General features: G+C 35.7%; 1 protein-coding gene across 4 annotated transcripts in view; it reads left to right on the top strand.

The window, feature by feature from the left end:
- The window catches only part of SPATA6 (spermatogenesis associated 6), a 149,205-nt gene that overhangs the window by 90,688 nt on the left and 34,707 nt on the right, over positions 1 to 23,810 (top strand). For 3 of the 4 annotated variants that reach the window (XM_037021957.2, XM_073233899.1, XM_073233897.1), the window contains 3 exons: positions 11,868 to 12,052; positions 15,863 to 15,962; positions 16,771 to 16,866. In XM_037021957.2, coding sequence (XP_036877852.1) covers positions 11,868 to 12,052; positions 15,863 to 15,962; positions 16,771 to 16,866 — 381 coding nt within the window. The remainder of the gene's footprint in view (positions 1 to 11,867; positions 12,053 to 15,862; positions 15,963 to 16,770; positions 16,867 to 23,810) is intronic. The other variant, XM_037021958.2, reaches the window with a different exon arrangement.

The following is a 23,810-nucleotide window of genomic DNA, read 5'->3' as shown; positions in this document are numbered from 1 at the left end:
ATAAAAAGCTCTCCAAAGTTCCACTGTAATTCTAAAATATCCTTGGTGAAATTATGCTGTTTAGAACAGTAAACGTGTATTTTTATTTAAGGTGCCAGAAGGGCCAGCCATTGCTCGTCTATGTGTCAAAATGTCAAGGACCATATCCACTCAACAGTGTCTTCAGGGTTTAATGCGATTAGGACCCGCAGCAGGATGTTGCTCAGCTGACCATATCCTGGCTTCAATAACTCCTCTTTGGTTTGCACATACAGTTGTTTAGGAGAGGCAGCAATGTGTGTTAGCATGTCCACAGGGTTCAGGCTCCTTTCTGGGGCTTCTCATTCAAATGCCATAGCACTGTCCATAAGCGAACTGACCAGCCCCATAGACGATTGGGGTCTGACTTCAGGCCAGATTACAACAAACCATTGTACCTCTGTATCATGCCTGCCCAGGTAGGGATATATGGTACATGAAACTTCCACTTTATTCCTAATTGCTGTACCCATTCTTGTAATACATGTCCAGTAAAGTGGGTGCCTTGATCGCTCTCGATCACCTGCGTCCAGCCATAGGCTGTAAAGAGACACTCTAGGCCCCTTTTAGTTGTTTGCTGATCTATACAATGTCCAGGAAAAGCAACCAACAGTACAGTAGCTGTGTCTACACCAGTCATGGCATACTGGTATCCTTCTGATATGGGCAGAGACCTAACATAGTCTATCTGCCACCTGAAAAGTGGTATTGGCCCCTTTACTATTGTCCCATGTTGCTATGGGACTCAGTGCAAGTCCCTCTGAGGGCACACAAGGCACTCTTTCCAGGCTCTGATGACTTCTTCAAAGGTCAATGGCAAGCCCCACCAATGGGCTACAGACCACATTGTCTTTTGACCTGCGTGCAACAAACATTGATGTAACCATTGGGCTACATCAGAGGCAGGCTTTCCTTCTAGCCATTGTACCTAGGTGAATATATCTGCTTCATCATTCACTGGGGATGCCAAAGGCAAATGGCCAGTCACATGATATATGGTAACTGTCTTAGTCTGACCAGAGGCCTATAGGTCTTGCCACAACTCTTGCCCCCAAAAGGACTGATGACCAACCATCCAGTTGGCATCGTACCATGTCGGTAGCCACAGGGTCATGCCCCAATAGACAGCCCAGTTGTCAATGCAGACAACTATAAGGGAGGGCTCCTGGGTGATCATGCCTGCAACTCAGTCCATTGACTGCTTTTCTGCTTTCTGTCCTCCATCCATTGTCTCAGTTTTAGGATGGAAAGTCACAACTCTCCACTTCAGGGGCTGCCCACAACTGGAGCCATCTGTATAACAAGCATCTTCAGGTGTAGGGTCTTTTTCCTCCTAATAAGGACTCTTGGTTACCAATGGCTCAAAAGCAAGTCCATCTTCCTGCTTTCCTTTCCTGGTATACATCACTGGCCCCAATAAGCATTGGAGTTCTCCACTTAATAAGGGGCCATTGGAGAGGGCACTACGCTGCTATAAATATCCACCCTATTTGGCCAGTGTAGGCATCTGTACCATTTGGGTTCAGTCTCACACCCAACCTGTGATGGGACAGGTGGTTATTACCTTGGTCGGGGCTGTTCCAGTGATGGGCTCCATAGCCAACAAGGCGTGGTACACAACAGCCAGTTGCTTCTCTTATCAACATGTACCAGAGCTCTGCTCCTTTCAATAGCTGTGCAGAACTGAATAAGTTCCATTCAAACCACTGCCAAAGGCCCCATCCATAACCATCTTCTGTTACATCAACATCTAGCTCACAGAGCCTTGAAGAGTCCATTATACTCAAGACCTGTACAGCCTTGACTGCTCGCTTAGCAGCACTAAAAGCAGCTGCACATGTTTTATGCCAGCTCTACCTGATGCCCTTTTGTACCAACCAGTATAAGGGCTTCAGAATTTGTACCAAGTGTGGGATAAACACTTTCCAGTAGCCCAAAAGACCCAAGAACCCTTGTAATTACTGCCATAGTGGTAGGGGTAGGGAAAGCCTGGACTTCGTCTGTGACTGCTTCTGGGAGAACTTTAGTTTTACCCCATCAGACAACCCCCAAGAGTTTTACAAACAAACCAGGTCCCTGAACCTTGGTGCTGTTCACAGTCCATCCTTTTTTCTTTAGATGTTGCGGCAGTGTAGGAAATTCCCCTTCTAAATCTTCAAGAGAATCAGATGTAAGCATAATATCATCAATGTAATGATACAGCCATACTGTTTGTGGCTTCCATGTGGCCAAGTCCTGGACTACAAGTCCATGACAAATGGTTGGACTGTGGAGGTATCCCTGTGGAAGGACAGTGAATGTCTACTGCCGGCGTTCCTATGTGAAGGCAAACTGTTCCTGACTTTCCTGGGCTATGGCAATAGAGAAGAAAGCATTAGCAAGGTCCACAACATAATGATACCTCCCTAGTTTATGACTGAGGGGGTCCATAAAGTCTGCTATAGAGGAAACAGCAGCATGCAAAGGGGGTGTGACTTTATTCAGTTCCCTGTAATCCATAGTCATATGCTTTTACACCGGGAAATTAAAAGGACTATGAGTGGACTTTATTATGCCCACCTTCTCCAACTCCTCTAAAGTTTCTCCAATTTCCTTGTGCCCCCCAGGCAATTTATACTGCTTAGTATTTGTTACCTGCCGAGGTCCAGGCAGAGCTACAGGTGGGTGTTTAACATGTCCCCTCAGAACTGCTTTTACCACACATACCCTTAGTCTGAACTCACCTGCTGTGTTGTGTAACCACAGGCTCTGCAGAATATCTACCCCCAAAATATATTCAGGGATGGGAGAAATATATACAATATACTCCTTTGGGGGGTAAACGCCCTATCCCCAATGGGATTTGGGCTTTCTTCACTCTAATTGCCTTGCCCCTGTAGCCATCTGTCACAGTAGGGGTCCCAGAAAACCGCTCAGGGTTGCCATAAATCAGAGGACATTCAACTCTGGTGTCCACCAGCACCAGGACACATTGTACATTCACTGGGGACCAATAAATTGCTAATTCTACATGTGGCTTCTGGTCCTCACCACATCCTCAAGGTGGGAGCCCTGACTCCTTTCAGTCAAACTGTGGCACCCAATCATCATCCTGTGGGGACTGTCCCCTGAGTACTGTCCCCCAGGAAGTCTTGCAAGGACACAGGCTAGACATGGGGCTTTGCCTCTGGCTTCCGTGTCCTGGACTTCAGTGACTGGAACTGCTGCTCTGGCTCTAATTAGTGTCACAGTTCTAACAAGATCCTTTTGGGCTGCCCATCAGGTTTTTCTTTCACTACCCCAGCCTTTATCAATAATCAACCCACATCTGGGTCCTCGAGACCCTAATGGGGCCCTTTCCACCTCTCCTTTCAGTCATATCCCATACTTTGTTCCATGCTCTTATTATTTCAACCTCCCCCAGATCTTCTAAAGTACGAATAGCTCACTTATGGGTTGCCCCATGTGAGGGGCAAGAATAGTCACTAGGGACCCAAAGAGAGATGGGAGAGCTGTATGGAGCACCATATTTCTCATTCCTATGGTGAACAACTCCTCAGTGGGGCCCTAGGGATCCATATGATAGATGCCCACCTCCCATAACACCTGCTGGAGCTCTGCATATATTTTCCAGCTAGTGGGTAAGTATGATAAATCACCCTGATTAAGCCAACTGCCCTGTTGGCTGCTGTCAACCAATCCAGAAGCATGTGATTCCCTGAGCTGTGATGTGCACTTTGCAACCACTGCCAGAGGGAAGGTTAAGTCATCAGGGAATCCAGTCTTCCCATTTCAGAACCTGACATAAAAATGTTTTTCATCCACATATCCCAACAATGCAAAAGCCATGTAGCAGAGGTTCCAGTGACTTCTGCTGAAACCAGATGCTCATGTCCACCAGCTTATCCTGGGTAAAGGGGTGGATCTGGGGAATGGGCAGCTCCTCCCTGGAGGAGCCTGCAGTTGTTGCATTTTTATTTGCTTCATAGCAACTGGGAAGGCCTTTAATATGGGAGGGGATGGTGCCTTTGGCAGTAGACTAGGCTACAGTTCTGCCCTTAGCTCTACCCCCTCATCCTCCCACGACATCTCCTCTACCATCCCCAGGGCTGAAGGTACTGCTCTTTTCTTCTCCTCCCCCTCGGCCTCCTGAAATATGCATTCTCCTGCTGCCTCCTCTTTCCCTGCTAGCATATTTTCCAGGAACGTGATGTGTCTTCTCAGTAACTGTCTCTCTTTCTTAAGAACATCCCATAGGTAATCACACAGCTCCTCCAAGTGATGCCTAAGTGTGTCTCTCTCCTGAATAACCCTTTCCACTATCTCAAGAAACAGACATCCTACAATCCTGGCTGCCACACTGCCACTCTGGACTTCTAAGCTGTCTTCTACCTCATGGAGGGCTAATTCCATGGCTTCCAGTTATCTCCACCCTTCCCCAGCTCTGGGGAAGACCCCACCCCTCTAGGAGGTGCTTTACCCTAGACCAGTTCTCCATAGGGGCTCCCCAACTGGAAGCTCCACAGATAAGGTGCTCCTGAGTAAAGCCACACCTTCCACCGCAGCAGCTATTGGGACCTCCCCACCATCCACCATCCTAATCAGGGTGATTTACCATCCATGGGGGGAAAGGGTTCCAGTTATCTCCCCACCAACTCTAGGGGCAGACTTCCCGAGTCCCACCCATGAAGACAGATTTTGGGTTCAGAGGTCCTGCTGACTACCATGAGATTTAACTCCAGCGGGGAAATATTTTCCCAGCCCAGGACAAAATACCTTTGCAACTGAAATCAGTCAAAGATAGGAATAAAGTGGGAGAAACTCGCTTATTGCCTACAAATAGTCATCTACTTCTGCTTACCTGTGTCTCTTGCAACCTGGCTGCAAATAGGGACCCCACCCAAACTCTCTGGTCCAGATATGCCCTTTCTCCCCTTTGTAATTACCTATTGATATGGAGACACGCTAAGGCCAGGTGAGAGATTCTGGAAGTATTGCAATTTTACCCATATAGACCCACAACAAAAAGTAACAAAGATAGAGGCATATTAGGATTATTAGTAATAAGATAGATCTCTACCTAGGATACAAAGTAACTCAACATTTGGGAACTTTAACAAAAGGAATGAGGGCCCAGAATCAGTACCAAGATTCATTTACCTCACCAGTATAGTTAGAGAGACTCCCAAGAAGGAGGCTCAAGATATCTAGAAGAATGTACTATTTCTAAATTGAGGATCTTAGCTATAGCAGCTAGGGGAGTCTATTTGGATTTTACTGGACTTTTGGAATTGTCAGCTGTCAACTCACCAAAAGACTACCACAATAACTGAATAATCTGTTGATATCAAGCAAAGCTGAGTTTAATCCAGTAAGGGAGAGCACCACCTCAACAATCTGAAAGGGGAAGGCTAAGGGCAGATAATTCATAGGGTTTTGGGGTCGAGGCTCCAGTGTTTTAAGGCAATGCTTTTAATGAAGGACTCCATTTGGCAAAGTTTGTGATATAAAAGTTTGGGATTAATAAACACAAAGTTTGGGGTCTTAAAGCAAGTCTTGATATGTAAACAGTTATTTGATAAGAAAGGGATTTGTTCTGTTAAGTGATCTATTGTCCTGAGAAAGGAGCTGTTTGCCCAGATTAAGAATCTGTTGTTTTGAGAAGGTAGCTGATTGAAGATTGAGCAGACTATTGTTCAGGTAAATGACTTGTGGGAAGGTCTTGAAGTAAATAATGAAGTTGTTTACTGGTTTGTAGCATTATTTTTCTGGGAAGGAATTTCCTAAACCTCATGGTAAAGTCATATTGAGGTAGGTGGCCCTCTGTTCTTAATTCTGATAATTAAGCCATGTGAAAGCAAGTGGTCTCAGTTCTCACATGTCTCATTAGAGTTATATATTTCCATTAATGTGTTACACATTACTTGTTAAATTTATTCCTACAAACCTTAGAGTTTTAGTTCCCATTATAGTCTTTTATGTAAAATTACATTTTTTGTGTTTTACTGATACACAGATTTAAAATTGATTTTTATAACATGCATGTCATAGATATTGAATATTTTTAATAAAGGGAACCATATCATCTACAAATAATGAGTTTTATTTCTGCCTTTCACATTCTTTGTTTTGACTTATTAGGATCTTCCATACAATACTAGTGGTGATAAAAGTGGTGATAGGGATATGGCAGAGACATTTACGGCTTATTGGTTATTCATGTCTTCTTCCATATTTTCAAGCCCTCTTGCAGGTATATGGAGCCTAGTTCTAGCCAATGGGCTATGAAGGGAAATTATGTGGATCCCTTCTAGGGTGAAGCATAGAAGAATCTATATGTACTCTCTTTTTACAGTAACAGTGAGATCTCATGTTCTCTATAGATGGTACAGCTCTTCGGTTGTTCAGTGTGTCTCACCAACACGGTCCTTGGATAATTTTGTGAAGAGTAATTTCTCTTGATAACCTGTATTACCATAAGATACAGGGGAAAATGAACCTTTATTATGTTAAGCCACTGATTTTCAAACTTAATTTGCTACTGCAACATATGCTACAGCACAGACTATAATACAGTATGATTCTTATCTTGATCCTATCTTTGATAGGACCATGTCTAAGGTTTCACACCTATAAGTATTTATTTGCAGTAGATATTTGTTATGTTTAGCAAGTTAAGGAAGTTCCCTTTGAAATTCCCTGTTTGCAAAAAAATCTATTTTAATTATGAGTGAATATTAAATATTATCAAATACTTTTTAGCATCTCTTGAGTTGATAATGGTTTTTTTGTAGTGAATTAATAGATCTTCTAATGCTAACCCATCCTTGTATTCTTTGAATAAACCCAACTTGGTAATGTTTTAGTCTTTTTAAAAAATATTACTGAATTTAATTTGCTAATATTTTATTTAGCATTCTTCCATATGTGGTCTCTAGTGAGGCTGATCTGTAATCACTTTTCTTGTACTTTCTTCGAGTGATTTGGTAGCATTGTGCTCACATAATAGTTGGGGGATGTTTTCTTTCATTCTGGAGAATGGTTTGTCAGTTTGTTCCTTACCTCTGTGTTTTGGGTGGTTAGTAGTCAGATTGTGAACCCATCTTCTGTGACACTTTACAGGTATCCTGTGAGGCTTGTGCTGTGGGAGTTTTCCATTCATTTCTGCCGTAAATGTCTCACATGTCTCACTAGCCTGCAACCCTCCACGACTTAAAAGTTGTTTGACTTTCCTATAAAGTGTAGGTAATAAAAATATCTGCCTCATAAGGTTGTTGTGAGGATTAAACAAGTTATTTGTCTAAGTGCATAGAGCAGTGGTCTAAGAAGGCAATGACCCCTACCCCCATCCCAAGGACTGATATATTTAGGAATAATTTTTATTGCATTATTTTGGAATTTCTTATAAATTCTTCTCCAGTGTAAGGAAAATACATTTTTCTTAAAGCGAACTAGATAAATGAGCATAAGGATTTTTAAATTGGACAAGATAGGAATGGATCATTCACTTGAAGTAAAATTTACTAAGGAATGTTCTTGGCAAAAATGAGAAACTGATCTCAGTTACTAATACCTGTTTCTCTCCCTTTTCAATCAGAACCATACTTTCTTCTTACCATTCTGAAAATAATACTTATACTGCACTATTTTTACCTGCAGTCCTGTTCTCAACTACTTCTCACCTAATTCTATTAGACTTATTTTTATTTGTTTACTAAATTTTATATCTATGACAAAGGAGAAATTTTAGAGCAAGGTGTTGAATACCACACTAAATAGACTTTAAACAATATTTGTTGGGTAAGTGAATTTCCTGGTTCCCATTATACTTAATAGTTAATTCTCTCCTCCATAAATTTAACCTTAAAGTTCCTTGTAATTATGAAAATTTTATGGCCATTAATATGATTTAAATTTGTTGACTTATATAAACAACTTTTCAGGAATTTTATTTCATAACTATGCTATAACCAAACCATTATATACCACAGATTTTTAAAGTATGTCATTTATATAATTACATTTATGTAATTACAGTGAATTTATTGTATGAAATTTTCTACTTGTAACAGAGTCAGATTGGTTTAAAAATATTGGATTTTTTTATCATGAAACATTTCAATGTTTGTAATATTGGAACTGTTATATTTCTGAGATCTTAGAAAAGGTATTTATAGAACTATTTCCATAAATGAGAAAATAAAAACCCTCTTTACACTGAAATATAATAGCTGTAGGTAGAGTAAATAAATAGTTTTTCATAAGCCAAGTCCTCTGTTTTCTATTTTCGCTAATTTTATCTGATTTCTTTTTGTGTATGGCAAACCTATAAGATTATTTCCCCAGTTCATAGAAACTAAAGCTTAAGGAAACTAAAGCTTAGAGAGATGAAATGACTTGCCCAAGATGATATAACCAGCAGGAATTTGAACCCAGTTCTTTAAATTCTAAGCTAGTGTTCTTAAGGAATCATCCAAGAAATGGAACTCTTCTGTAATGAACCAAAGAGACAGTGTTCCATTTGGTTTTTGGAAGTGAGTGAGTAACCTATGGAAGACTCATAAGAGCTGTGGAAATGTTTCTTAAGGTAAAACTTTATTGAAGTTGAAAGTGGATTCTTCTCAAAGATTCACCCCTTTGTTATACCGTCCAGTTCCCCATTTAGATATAAAACTACAACAAATATTTACTCTAATTCCATGGAAAGAATACATCCCAGTTGTGTTCTCATTGCACACTTACCGCATACCTATTTAGTTCTCATTTCCTTCCTCATTGTTTTATCGTTGGTTGTTTTTTTCATGTCTCTCACTGTGGCTTGTATCATACTTTAGGTCGTCTGTTATATGTATCTGTGATTGCTGTCTCCTCCTTTGTTCAGTACTATATTCATAGGAGATGCTTAATAAATTTTGAATAGCATTGAGTTACAGCATTTAAGGTTCTCTACAATGTGCCCCTTTCTACCTCTATGATATTCTCTCATTACTTTCCTATAGAGATAGCCAAGTGATTGTAGTCATTGTTCATCTTTCCTTGTGCCTTCTTCCCCATTCTGAATGTCCTTTCTCCCCCTTTTCTCTGCTTATGGTCTTCCTTCAATCTCACCGACTCCGACACCTCCAACCACTCAGTCCATTAGAAGTCTTTGAATATCCTTCTGCAGTTATTGTCATTAGAATGCATTTAACACTTAACATATCTCACTGTCAGTTACCTTTATGTTTATGCCCCATCTCCTCTGGATTTTGAGTTTAAATCCCTGTACCTCTCTAGATCTGAGTATTAGCTAACATGTTGTTCAAGAGATTCTCAACAAATATTCTGATAGAGGAAAAAGTCAGTTATAGTCACCTAGAAAAGTCTCTATTTAAAGCATTGCCAACTAGTTTGGAGAGAAAATTTAGCAGGCAAAAATGAAGTGGTCTGCCAGCCAGTATGACTCAATTGACATACTTGGATACAATTATAGAACCAGCATTACAGCACTATTTTTTCTTTCCTATTAGTTTCTTATTATTTATACTTACATTTGTTGACCAATGACCTCTATGATCTTGTTTTTGATATTCACTGTGTTTTTACTTCATCTCTTTTAACAGCTAACAGTGGAACAAGTTTCGGTTTTTTCTTTCATTCAGTCTAGATCACATATTTCCTGGTCTGTTATTTGGGACTGTAACTGCTCTTTGAATTACATGCTATTTGGTTCTGGGATAAAAGCTTGATTCCCTCAGCTGACTGCTGATTCACCATATGTTTCTATAATTCTGGAAAGCAGTGAAAATTGTGCTAGCATTAAAGCAAAAAGCTCTGTTGGATTTGTGCTTTACTAATAAATGACATATTTATTGTATAACTAATTCATATAGCTAGACATTCTGTGGGTACATTAAATTATGGAAGATATACAAGATTGCTATTATTAACCCTGTTTTGCATATGAGGGAAAGAGTCTGAAAAAGATTAGGTAGTTTTCTTAAAGATCAAATTGACCTTTATAAAGGTCAAATATTTAGAAATAGTACTGCTAGAACATAAGCCCATAAAGACAGGGATTTTGTTGTGTTCACTATTGTAGACCTAGCACCTAAAACAGTGATTAGAGGTTACATATTTATTCAATGAATGTCATTCTTCTCTGTGTTTCTTTCCTGAATTCAACTCCAGATTATCACTCCTGTAACTTCATCAGTGCTACTCTCGTTGATATTACTGGTGACCTCCCTGTTGCTAAAATCCAAAGATCTATTCTCAGTCTGTTCTAACTTGACCTGTCAGCAATATTTGACCCACTTAGCTATTCCCCCTGTTGAAATACATTCTTTAATTAACTTCCAGAACAACACATCTCCTTTTTCTTCCCCTTGTTCCTTGGCCATTCCTCAGTCTAATGTTTCCTTCTTATCTTCCTAGCCTTTACATAATGGAGTATTCCTAGAGCTCAGTCCAGATGTTTTCTTCTTGATATTTATACTCAATTCCTTGGGGATATCACCTAGTGCCATATCTTTAAATACCATTTATATATTTATCTTTGACTCCTCCCTAAATTCTAATATGCTGGATAAAAAATAAATTAACATATGAAGCTTAACATGTCCAAAGCCAGATTCCTAATATCTTATTCTCCTAGGGTATGATTCACACAAACTCAACTCTTCCAATTGAACAGGCTAAAAAAACTTTGGTATTATTTTTGACATCCTGTCCGTCAGCAAGTCATATGCATTCCATCTTCCAGATTCCTTTTGAATCTGGCCACTTTTCACCTCCATTGCTGTCACTTTGATCCAAGCCAGCATCCTTTTTCATGTTTTGTTATATTGTTTTCCTAGCTGATTTCCCTGTCCGTGCCCTTGGCCCCTCTATAGACAGTTCTTAACCAGGAGATCTTTTTTGAAAAGAAAAAACTCAGAGCATATTTTTCTCTGTACAGAATAGAAGCCAAAATTCTTAAAACCTATCTTATTTTACCTCATCTCCTACTATTCAGTCCAGCCCTTCTGGTTTCCTTACTATTTCTTATATATCAAACATGTCTCCCACCACACCCTACAGGATCTTTGCATTTATTTTTCTCTCTTTCTGGAATGCTCTTCCCACAGATGCCTCATGACTTAGGTCTTGTGGTCTTTACTAAGGTCTTCAGATCTTTATTTTTTAGGTCTTTACTAAGATATTCTGTGAGTAGGTCCCCATTGACAATCCTATTAAAGACCACAGCCCCTTCTCTACATACCCTTCCACCACTCCCTATAAGCCACCATCAGCACTTACCGCTTTTCCTAGTTTATTTTCTTCCTATGGTATTTGCCATCTTTGGTGTTACATATATCATACCTATTTGTCTTGGAGTGTGAGTGTGTGTGTGTATTTTTAAATCTCTTGCTCCTTACTACAATATAAATTTTACTAGAATATAAGTTCCACAATAGGCAGGAATGTATTAATTTGTCTATCCTGATGTATTCATTGGTCTGTCCCCAGAAAAAATGCATGAGTTAATGTATGAGTATTAGAGCTAGAAATCTATTCTGTTTGACCTCATAGCTAAGCTAGGCTATTGTTAATTTATGCATATTTGTCCTTTGTTTTTATATATACATCCCTACTCCAAATCCCTTAAGACTGATGAAACTTCTTAAATTTTAGACATGTGGAATGAACAGTCCAGATATATTTAATGTTTAATCTTATAGTAATAATGATGTCTACATTCTGATATTTATCTCAGATATAGCTGTGGCATTGTACTTCATTTCTTTTTTCTACTTTTACAAAGATTTTGTGTGCAGTATGTGTGTGTGTGTGTGTGTGTGTAATATTATTACATATATTATGAGTATACGTATATAATTTCTAAACAGGTTATCAGGACACCACATGGGAGAGACTTTGATGAGTCTTTGGAAAGGTGTGATGAGTATTTGAGCTCAAGGTCATGTAGCAAGCCCCAGCACTCAGCAAGGACCTTACTAGTCCATTCAGCACCTTCAACAATGCCGAAGCATTCACCAAGTCCTGTGTTAAATAGAGCTTCTCTCAGGGAAAGGTAATGCTTAGTCTTGATTTCTGTACTAATATTTTAAATCATCATTATTAGAAAAGATAAGGCAGTAATTGTGTATGTGAGGTGATTATTTGTAAAAGTATAATTTGATTTTAAGAGGTTTACTTAAATTATTTTTGTTAAGAACATAACTGCATTTTACGTATTTGTTAGATACTTCTCCCCAGTGTAGTTCTCTTGAAGCGAGTTTATTCACTATTAGTGAGTTTATGAATTAGGGCCATTTTAACCCCAGTTAAATCCTGTGGTTCATGAAAATGAAAAATGTGTGAAGTATGTGGTGGTTTGTTTTTAGTAGATTCATAGGGATTTGTTATTACACATATGGGTTATGTATAAAAATAGCATAGTTTGTACTTTCCCTTTAGTAATGATGATAATGCTATATATTATTGATATATGTCACCTAGTTTCTTCAGTTAACCTCTCCCTATCTCCCCAAGAGAATATTAATTATATAAAGATTCCATCTATCTCTCTAAAAATGCTTTGATAAACAAAGTTAGACACTTGCTATAATATGGATATTAAAGAAATATTTCCTCTTTATCAGTTTTTGTTGGTGTTGAGTCTGAATTGTAAGTTCCCTGCATCTTTTATAAATAGTAATATAGAAAACAAGAGCTCTCACAAATTAAAAAAAGAAAAAACACCACCACCCAACCCTGGGTATTTTAAAAATTTTGTAGAAAGAGAGGTACCATCAGCAGTGTGGAAGTAAAATCTATCTTTACAGATGGCATCAAAAAGCTAAAGTAGCATACTAAATTCCTACAGTATATTTGGACCATCAGACAAAATTGACAAAGTTTAAATTAACTGTAGAGAGTCTATCAAAGTTCATCTCAAAACTGATGATTCAAGTTAAGACTTCATCAGTTTGGAAGCTATATTAAAACATCCCTGTTCTGAACAGATATTTTTGTCTGTTTCCTCATTAGCCCTGTAAGCATTCAAAATGGATATATGCAGGTATGCTAAAGACCCTAATCCCAAGATAGGAAATTTTGATTAATGTTGCTTCTCATCCATTAGAACCATGCCAGGTAAGGGTCATTGTTTGAGTTCATATATGGATAGATAGATAAGATTAGAGAGGTGGATAGATACATATATATATATATATATATATATATATCTTATTATCTATATCTATGTATATAATAGATGTAGGCTTTAAAAGTTCAAGAGAAGCTCTTGAAGTTTCTCTGGTGAAGTCTGCTAACTTATATCTCAGTGTCAGGGCACTTTCTTAGATTCCCAATGTCTTCTCAGGTGTTCAGACATACAGTTGGTGTTACTCTCTTTTTTACCTACTTTTAGAACTAAGCATTTGTGGTTTTATTGATTCTTTTCTTTGCCATATATATGTAGGTGTTCTAGAAATTTTTTACCTATCTCTCCTTGGATATGTTTTTATAAATATTGTTTTATTTTTCTATCTTTTTACATATTTTGCAGAGTTCTCCAAGTGTCTACCACTATAGTACAATACCAATTTTAGTCCTGTGGTATTTTACCCCATATGTAATTTTGTCTGAACTTTTGAAGCCTGCCCTATTCAGGTTGTTAATTCTTCATTGAGGCTATATTCAAAAATTCTTCATTGAAGATGGCTAAAGTCAATTGCCCCTTTTTCATATTTCAGTGCAAGAAATGGCTTAGAGTAGATGGCAGCATTTACATGTTTATTTAGATGCTGGATAGTAAATGTGTAAAAGTTTTTTGCTAGAAAGAAATAAGTGTTTCTAATATTAAATATGACCTTTTTTACCTGTGAGTTGAGGGAATTTGAAATACTTTAAAAATAAAAGAATATAATGGTAGCTTACTCTTGAATTCATCTAAATACATTCGTTTTATTGAGGTTCTCGTGAAGTTAGATAAACTTTTTTACTTTCATGAAGGTAGAACACCTCTAGTTTGAGTGTATTTTCTGAAAAGATTTAGATTTAGTCTATAAAGGAATGTCTTTAAGACATATTACCAGTAGCAAAACCTTTTTTTAGCACACTCAGTACCACATCTTTAAATATAAGACATTCTCTAATCTGGCTTTTTAAGTCACTGAGCAATATTCTTACAGGGCGTTCATGCAATCCATTGGAATCAAACAAAACTGGTGTAAATGTAGATCATATGTCCTAGGCAAAACTGGTAATATGGCAGAACATGCAGCTACAGGAGTCTATCTGGTAACCATTTATTAAAATTGAGTAAGTTTTCCTCTAAGATTGTTGTGAAGTATTGACTCCTTAAGCATGCATATAAATAAACAGACTTTCAAAAACTTTACCAGTGACTCTAAGCAAATGAATTTATTTATATTGAAGGTACTTTTTGCTTTAAGCCCATTTAAAAAATATCCCCAATAGAGTTAACACATCATAAAATGATTTCAATTTTGATTGTGTTGTATTTCAGAAGCAGGTTTCTCCTCAAAGAATAAACACTAATATATGACTTATAAATTTTATTGGGCTGTAAAGTTACTAAATCAAACTAAGAATGCTAGCAAATCTAATTAAAAGGAGATGATACTCTCTTTAATCAAGCTTAAGATTTGATTTTTATAAATGGAGTTAGTGTTAGGCAATCATTTCTGATACCACAGCACAGACTAGTGGATCTTCTCATAGAAGATTGAAGAGATGCTCTTGTATCTCAGATTTTCAAGCTATGTTACATATGTAACACATAACAAAGTCAGCCAATATATTTGTATAGATGAAGTAATACTTTTTTACAAATGTAGATTAAAATTTAGTTATAGTTGATCATCTATTATTGATTGCATTCTTTAAAACAGATTCTATAAATCATTTATCCTGCTTAATAGTTTATACTTTGTGTAAACATAAAATTGTAACTTTTAAAGAATAAATTGGGAGAAAAAAGGCAATCTATTAGCATTTTAGTATTCATTCATTTGTAAAGGAATACCTGTAACAATATAGATGAATTATAATCAAATATGGAAATTTTTATTATTACTTGTATAGACAAATTATTTATAATTAAATTATACAAATTATTTATAATTATTTATAATTAAGTTTAATTATACTAACACCAGTTTTGAGTTCAATAAGAGCATAAGAAAGAGAATGGTTGCCTTATTTCTTCTTTAATTCCAACACTCAAACTTTAATAAAAGTCGTATTTTTCTTATCTATTTTTCAATATTAAAAAGAAACACTTATAGCAGACTAGAGAAGTGGTACTATCTGTGCTGAAAGGGGTCATTTAATTTTTATGTATTCTGAAGGAATAAGAACATGATTGGATTCTAAATAATATTTTCATCTATTATAAACATTTTGTTTAATTTCCTAAAACTGGTTTTATTTTTCTGTAAGCAGAGAGGAATTTCTTCCACATAGTTTGAGTATGATTAAATTACTTGACAGTATGAACTAATTTTAAAGGCATTGTACATGGAATTATCATTCTAATCTGAAAATCTGTATCTTTATTTAGAAATAAACTCTTAAAAATTATGTGTGGAAATCATTAAAATGGTCAGACATATAGGTATGTTCTCCCTAATGCATATCAAACTTAATTATTAGCACTATTTATTGAACATATTATGAAGACTTAATACTACAGCTGAGAACCAGTACCTGATTTTATATCTGCCTCTCATACTTGGTCAAAGGAAAAAAACGTTATTTTAATATTTATATGTTATTACATAGGGATAAGAAAAAAAATGACTATCTGGCACTGGAAAGATTTATTCTTTTCTCCCTCCAGGTATAAGTCACCTCTGTTTTTTTATATCTGCAGATTCCATTCTGATTTGTGTTCATCTTCAAACTGTGATGAGATCCATGACCGGGTAAAAAATGTCTTGAAATCACATCAGGCTCATCAAAGACATTTATATGTTAGTTTCTAAACTTTTCTCTTGAAGGCTTTTTGTAATTGAGCAAGAAAACCACTCAAGATGCATAAAGCTTGTAATAGTCAATCACTAGAAAGGAAAAGAAAAAGATACAACTTACATTTATTGGAAGTCAGTGGTTTTGCTAAATGCAACATCTCTAACTTCCTGCTTTACCTGAGTCATAAAGAATGTTTGACTAGATTATCTGAACTATAAACAGTGTTAATGATAATTATCTCATAAAGCCTGTAAGTAGTGACTGTGTGACAATTATTTCACAGCCTTCAAAATATGAGAACTCTTATCTTGTGGTCCTGTTTATACTCCTTATAGCAATTCCATTTCCTGCAAATAGATTTGATTCTAAATGGTAGAATGAGGGAAGGGGTGAGAAATACATATTTTGAGGAAGCTTCCCAGCTGATTTTATGTTGAGTATTTAAAGAAAGAAAGAGCAGGTCAGGTTTATCAGGTTTAATATTAGAAAACATCAATATGAGAATATTTTCTGAAGTAAGGCAAATAAATATACATATGAAGGGCAGCTAGGAAATAATTGCAGTGTTTGATTTCTTGTTTCATTCATTAGTTTAAAAACAATAATTTATCATGAATGTCATGTTGGGCACTGGAATGTCAAGCTTGGTCCTGGAATATAACTGGACTATGTGACATCAGTCTGTATAGTTTTTTGTTCCTATTTGCATGTTTTTTAATTAAACTTGTTTTCAGTGTATAATATATATTTGTATATAGAAAAAGCACAAATCATAAGTAACAGTTTTATGAATTATAATAAAATCAACAGACTCCTGTAAACTGTCTACCAGATCAAGAAACAAAAGATGATCAGCTCTGCAGCAGCCCTTCCTCCTATGTCCTCCCAGTGACTGCCTCTCCAAGGGTAAACATTATCCTAATTTCTAATAGCAAGATTAATATTGTGTGTTTTGATCTTAACATAAATAACATTCTACAGGGTCTACTCCTTCTCCCCTCACTTGTTTCACTTTGATTTTACAATTCAGACAACTTGTTATATTTAGCAGTAGTTCTTCACTCTTGCTGCTGTATGGTATTTCGTTGTTTGAAAAATACTACCATTGATTTATTCATTCCTCTGTTGATAGACATTTGGGTTGTCTCTGGTTTGGTCCATTATAGATCTTCTGTGAGCATTTCATGCATATTTTTGGGCAATACTGTATCCTTTTTATTTGGGTATATAGCAAGTCCAGTGAAACTGCTCAGTCATAGGGTGCCTTGTATATTCAGCTTTAGTTAAGTACTGCCAAAGAATTTCCCAAATGATTTTAACAGTTTACGTTCCCACTACCATTATGTGTGAGTTCTGCTTATTCTGTAATCAAGTAGTAGAATTCTATATTCTACTACTTGATTGGTTGTATGTGTGTTTCCATTTTGGCATTTGACAAGTAAAAAGTAGTTCATCATATAATGGTTTTAATTTACTATTTCCTAAGGACTGTTGAATATATTTACTGGGCATTTAGATATCCTCTGATGTGAGTGCTTGTTCAAGTCATTTGATTATTTTTGTACCAAATTGTTTCCCTTTTATTTTTGGTTTGTTAAGAGTTCCATGTAGATTCTTGATAGGAGTTCTTAGTCAGATACATGTTTTGCAGTTTTCTTTTCTAACTCTGTGCCTTGCCTTTTCATTCTCTTAATGGCACCTTTTGATGAAAAGAAGTTCTTAATTCTAATGAATTCAATTAATCATTTTTTCTTTTTAGATTAGCATTTTTAGATATTTTGTCTACTACAAGAATTTCTCCTAAAGGATTTTTTCTTTCACATGTAAATATATGATCTAACTGGAATTAGTTTTTTCTTTATTATTGTAAGTAGATGTCAAGTTTCCAAGAAGTTTCAAGTCTCATTATTGTAAATGTGTCTATTTTCTTTCTAGTTCTGTTAATTTTATATATTTTGAAGCTATTGGTTTGATACAGATGTAAGACTATGTTAAGAACCTTTTATTTTTGAAAGTCTATATCTCCAATAATATTCCTTGCTTCACAGTGTATTTTGTCTGATAGTAGTATAGTTATAATGGCTGTCAAGGAATTCTTACTCGGTGCTGGTGGGAATGCCCAGTGGTACAATCACTTTTGAAGACAGTTTGGCAGTTTGCACTTATCATATGTCCCAGCAATCTTATCTTAGGTATTTATCCAAGTGAATTGAAAATATAGGCTCACAAAAAATTCTATACATGAATGTTTATAGAGTTTATTCATAATTACCAAAAACTGTAAACAACTGAAGGTACTCTTAGTGGCAAATGGTGAACAGATAATGGTACAACCATTCAATGAACTATAACTCAACAGTAACAAAGAATGTGAGCTGTTAGTTTGTGCAACAACATGATGAATCTTAAATTCAGTTTGCTAAATGAAAGAAGCCAGAATACCAAAGCTACAGATTATATGATTTCATTTATATGACATTGAAATAGCAAAGGTTCACTACAAAGAGTACAGCCTCTCAGTGGAATTTTTAGGGTGATAAAACTGATTAGTACTAGAGTGGTTGAAATATGACTTGATGCATTTGCCAAAACTCCTAGAAATAGACATCAAAGAGAGTGAACTTTACTGTATGAAAATTAAAAGAAAAAAATATCAAGCATGATGTTGGGGGTTCTGAAGATTTAATACAGATTATAATAAATAAATCTAACTACTAAAATGTAAGACATATATTTAAATTAGCTTACCTAAATAGCTTTGGAATATGGTATTTTGACTGCATACTGTAAGGCTAAAGACAAAAAGAACTACATAATCACTATATTCTTTTTCAGGGACCAGCAAACTTTCTGTAGAGTCAGATAGTAAATATTTTGTGTGTGTGCCATAGGATCCCTGTCACAACTACTCAGTTCTGCTGTTGTAGCACTAAAGCTGTTATAGACCATATGAGCATGTCTGTGTTCCAGTAAAACTTTATCCATGTGAACTAAAATGTGATTTTCATGAAATATTATTCCTTTTTTCTGTAGTCCTTTAAAAATGTAAAAACTACTTTTACCTATGAGACCATACCAAAATAGGCAAAGAGCCAGAATTGCCCTGAGAGCTGAAGTTTACAGAGTACAGATTAGCAATTCTGAAAATACTTTGCATGTATGTGACCATTGGACAAATAAGTAAATAAACTATAGATAAAGACAACCAGGTTCCTCATTGTCAGGAAAAGAAGTAACAAAGAAACAAGGTTCTTAATGGCTGGAATGAACCTTATGATTGTGGATTAAAGTAATTAGGGCTTAAAATAACAATTTTAATTCATTTTTATTTTATTATATATGCAAATAGATTGATTCAGAAATACAGATATGAGTGTGGGTTAATATATACACATTTTTCCTAGCTTTGTCCTCTGAAAGGCCTTAGGTATAGTGACAACCCAACAGCAGTGAGCACATTCAGCTTCCAGATCTTGGTTTCTAAATGCCTGTTTTCAGTAAAAGCTAACAGGACTCTTTGGAACATATCTGGTTTTGGGTCTGAGGCAGGGAAAACACAAGATTAGGATGGAACATCTTGTAGGTAGAAAGTAAGGAATGCCCAAAAAAGGGGAGTAAAGATAAAAGGCTAATATCAAAAGAATGCAGGAGCCAACCTGAGTGAGCCCCCAGTGACAGTTGCTGGAATTATTTGAGCAAAACAAAATAGATAGCAATATTTGGATTATAACCCAAAGAATAAAATAAATATGCATTAATTCATACTTAAGTGAAACAATGAATGACTAAAGATGAGAATGGACATATCTTCCTTATAGTAGAATTCTAAGTAACAATTCTAAATATTGTCCCCTCCAGGAGGTGGCTTGCTTACTTTTCCCTCGAGTGTGAGCTAGACTTTGTGATTTTTCTTCTAATTAACTAAGCATGGAAAGGAGAAATTGTAAAATTTGGAGAAATCTTGTAGACACCATCTTAACAAAGGATCAAGGTTAACATCACTAATGGTAACTCAAGTTGATATCATGTATCCTTTGATATCAGGTGATGTGAAGGACACTTTTCTATGATATTATTCCCCAAAACCCATAACCTTAGTCTAAACATGAGAAAACATCAGACAAAACAAAATTGAGGACCTTCCTGTAAAATACTTGACCAGTACTCTTCCAAACTGTCAAGGTCATAAGAAACAAGTAAAGGCAGAAACTTATCACAGATTGGAGAAGACTAAAGAGAAATGATGGCTAAATGTAAGATAGCACCCCATGTTGGGTCCTGGAACAGAAAAGTACATTATTGAAAATACTGGTGCAATCAAAATAAAGTCTGCAGTTTAGATAATTACTGCAGCAATGTTAATTTCTTAGCTTTGCAAAATGTACCATGGTTATATAAGGTGTTAACATTAAGAGAACGTGGGAGCAGGTGAAGTTCCTGTGTATAGGAACTCTTTATCTTTGCAGCTTTTCTCTAAATATAAATGTTCAAAAATAAAAAAGTTAAGCTAATAAGTTCTTAATTTCGGCCCTTTTGGTTTTAATTCAGTTGGTATGATTGTAGGCCTTTTCCCTCTTATAGGTGCTACATATAATTCTTACCTTCTCAGGTAAAACAGAAAGTCCCTTCTGTTTTTCAGAAACTTTCTCCTTAGCTCTTTGTCCCTTCACCCTGCACCTTTTCAGACATTCTGCAAGTGTCTTGAGGAAGCAGTCAGCTCAGTTTTTGTACCCATCATGTCTCACTGGATTTTGGTCTCTCAGATTTTTAATTTTGTACTTCTAACATAGTGAGTCTGCCAAAACCCTGCTAGCTTCTGTGTCTTCCAGCAGTGGACCTGTGGTTGAATAAAACATAGATTTTCAACATTTTGTTCTGTGCTCAGAATACACAAATGCCTCTAGAAAAAAAAAACAGCTGCAGACTCTTAGTTCACCTTTGCTCTCAGGAATCTTGGCATCAGTAGTACTATTGTTTAAGCAACATTCTAATGCCTTTAACAAAAACAAAAAATATTTATGTATATATGCAAACTACTTCTTTCTTGTAAGTGAAAAATCCCTGGCCTGACTTTCTTGAATGTAAGGCAATAAGATTGCTCATGTTGACTTACATTGGGGCACTAATCTCAATATCACAAATTGTTGTACATTAAGAGCAGCCTGAACACAAGCTCTTAAAATTCATCATAATGTTCTGCCTATGTATGTTTACGTGGTATATATTGAGCTTTTTTCACCCCAAATGTATGCTATGTACCTGGCACTATGCACAGCACTAGACATATTTGCATGAAAATCTAATTTCCTGCCCATAAGGAACAGTGATTGCTTAATAAGCCAATAAATGATTATATAAGAGTAAAAAACAGTGTGGTGCAGTATATAATTAAGTGTAAGAATAAAAGGCAGAAATAGGAAATGCCATTGTTCTTCCAGAGAAACACAAATTGATTATATAGGAATAATAACTGTTTATCAAATACTCACTACAGGCCAGTCACTGTACATGTATTATTCCATTTTATCCTCACAATAATCTTACAAAGTAATATTACTAAGAAGTACTATTTTGAAGATGAGGAATTGAGGCTCAGAAAAGATAAGTGCCTTATATAAAATAACACAGCTGCATAAGATGATTGAAGCCACATTTTAAATCTAGATTGATACTTTTGATCTTAACCACTAAATTCAACAGAGATAAACACAGAAAGTACAATTTGAAATAATAATCCCAATAATATGCCCAAACAAAAACATTTAAAAACATGCAAATCTAAGATCCATTGATGCAATACACATTCAGAAACAAAAATAAGCACACATTAACATACCAGATATAGATACTGTGAGCTGTACACTGAAACATACTCCCTGGGCACAAATCAGGTGAAAGTTCATTCTGGTCCTACTTGAAAGATACTCATGGACAAATATATGCCACCTTATATTAAACAAAAGGTTTTGTTTTTGTTTTTGTTTTATTTCACAAAGAACTTATTTAAACATCAACTGTTCTGGGACAATGAAAAAATCCTTCATGAATCATTAAAAACTTGACTAGCACAGAAGGAAGTAAAACATAACATGTTAGAAGTTTGACAATCATTAAAAAATGAAAAGAGCTCATTTCAAACAAGCTAATGGAAGTCAGTGATCAGGAAAGATTGAGTTGAAAATAAAATCCAGTTGAAAATGCAGCAAACACCCAACATTTTGATTTTCACATTTATTCAAGGAAATATAAGATCACTTCAACAAAGACCCCAGTATGACATCTAAATCCAAGACTGTGGTGCCATTCAGCAGAGATAAGAAAATACAGAATATAAAATGGGGGATAAGTAGAAAATAGTAGTTTTATACCCAAATATATCAATAGGTATATTAACTATGAACTGTCTAAATACTATAATTAAAACACAATGGTCACCACATTACATAAAAATGTCAATACCTGATGTTTAAAAATCCCTCTAAACATAAGCAGAAAGGTTGAAGAGTCATGCTGCACCTTTCATCAGTAGGCACATAATGCCTGATATAATGATATTTTGTCCATAGTCGTTATCCTGAAAATTAGTTTGGCTGGATATAAAAACCCTTGAATTACATTTTATTTTAAAAATATCACGTAATTGTCTCTGGCACAGAATGTTGCTGTCAAAAATCTGTTTAACATACAATTTTATTTCCCTTGTAAGTGACTTGGTCTTTCAGCCTGGAAATTCAAGTGTGTGGATTTTTTCTTCATCTTTGAAGGTCAATAACAATACCAATACATCATGGTATTGATTTATTTTCCATGTATGTTATATACCTTTCATTATATTTTTGATTTTTTGTATTTTCTTGAATTATAATTTTTAGTATGTGTTCTGTTCCTGTGGCCTTTGATTTCTTCTTCTATTTTTTCTCCCTTCCTTCCCTTCCCTTTCCTTCCTTCTTTCTTTCCATCCTTTAGGAGCTCCTGTTATCTGTATGTTGTATCCCATTTGCACATGATATGTGTTTTTCACCCTCTCACAAGTTCTTTTCATGTCCTTATTTCTCTTAAAATCAAATATTTTTCTCCTTTTCATCATCTATCTATGGCATTATCTACTATGATTATATATTCACTTTAACATTTCTTATAGTTTACTTTTCCTTTCTGGAATTATTTTTTATTTCTTTTGATTTTTATCTCATTTAAAATTTTTCTGATTTTTTAAAATTATCATTTTTAAGGACGTCAAAGGTGTTATTCCTCTTTCTTTTTGGGGTGTAATAGCCTCCTTAACTGTCTGCCAGTGATTCTTGCCTACTATTCTCTCCCCTGTGTAGTTTCCTCCACAATAAATGAATTAGGCTGATCTGTGTTTAAGCAATAGAGTATATTGTAGAAAGTACAGTGTATGACTTCCAAGGCTAGATCATAAAAGACACTGGAGGTTCTGTTTTGTTCTCCAATGAGATCATTTATTCTTGGGAAGTCCATTGTAATGTCATGAGGGCATAGATAACTTAATACATTTTTAAATCAGTTTTGTGAGCACATCTTATCTGGAATGCTTTCATCAAGGGCTCTTTATTTGTTTTTTATTTCTCCCTCCCAAAACTTTTTTTGAAACTTAACCAACGTATGATTAGTTTGTTAGGGACATATGATTCAGATTAACTTTCTATATATATGCAGCTTGAGAGCTGTCTTTTTCTATTTTTTTCATTTGTTCCAAAATATGGCAGCTTACTTTCTGAGATCCCTGGCTTTTTTCCTTCTCCCAATTTTTATATAAAATTTTTCTTACCTTTACTTTTATTTCCCTGCTCAATTTGGATTCTTTTCCCAGGTTTTCTACTTAGTTT

Source organism: Manis javanica, chromosome 4, assembly GCF_040802235.1.
Source record: "Manis javanica isolate MJ-LG chromosome 4, MJ_LKY, whole genome shotgun sequence".
NCBI classification, from domain to species: domain Eukaryota; kingdom Metazoa; phylum Chordata; class Mammalia; order Pholidota; family Manidae; genus Manis; species Manis javanica.
Note: the sequence above shows the minus strand (reverse complement) of the source record. Positions and strands in the feature narration are given on the sequence as shown.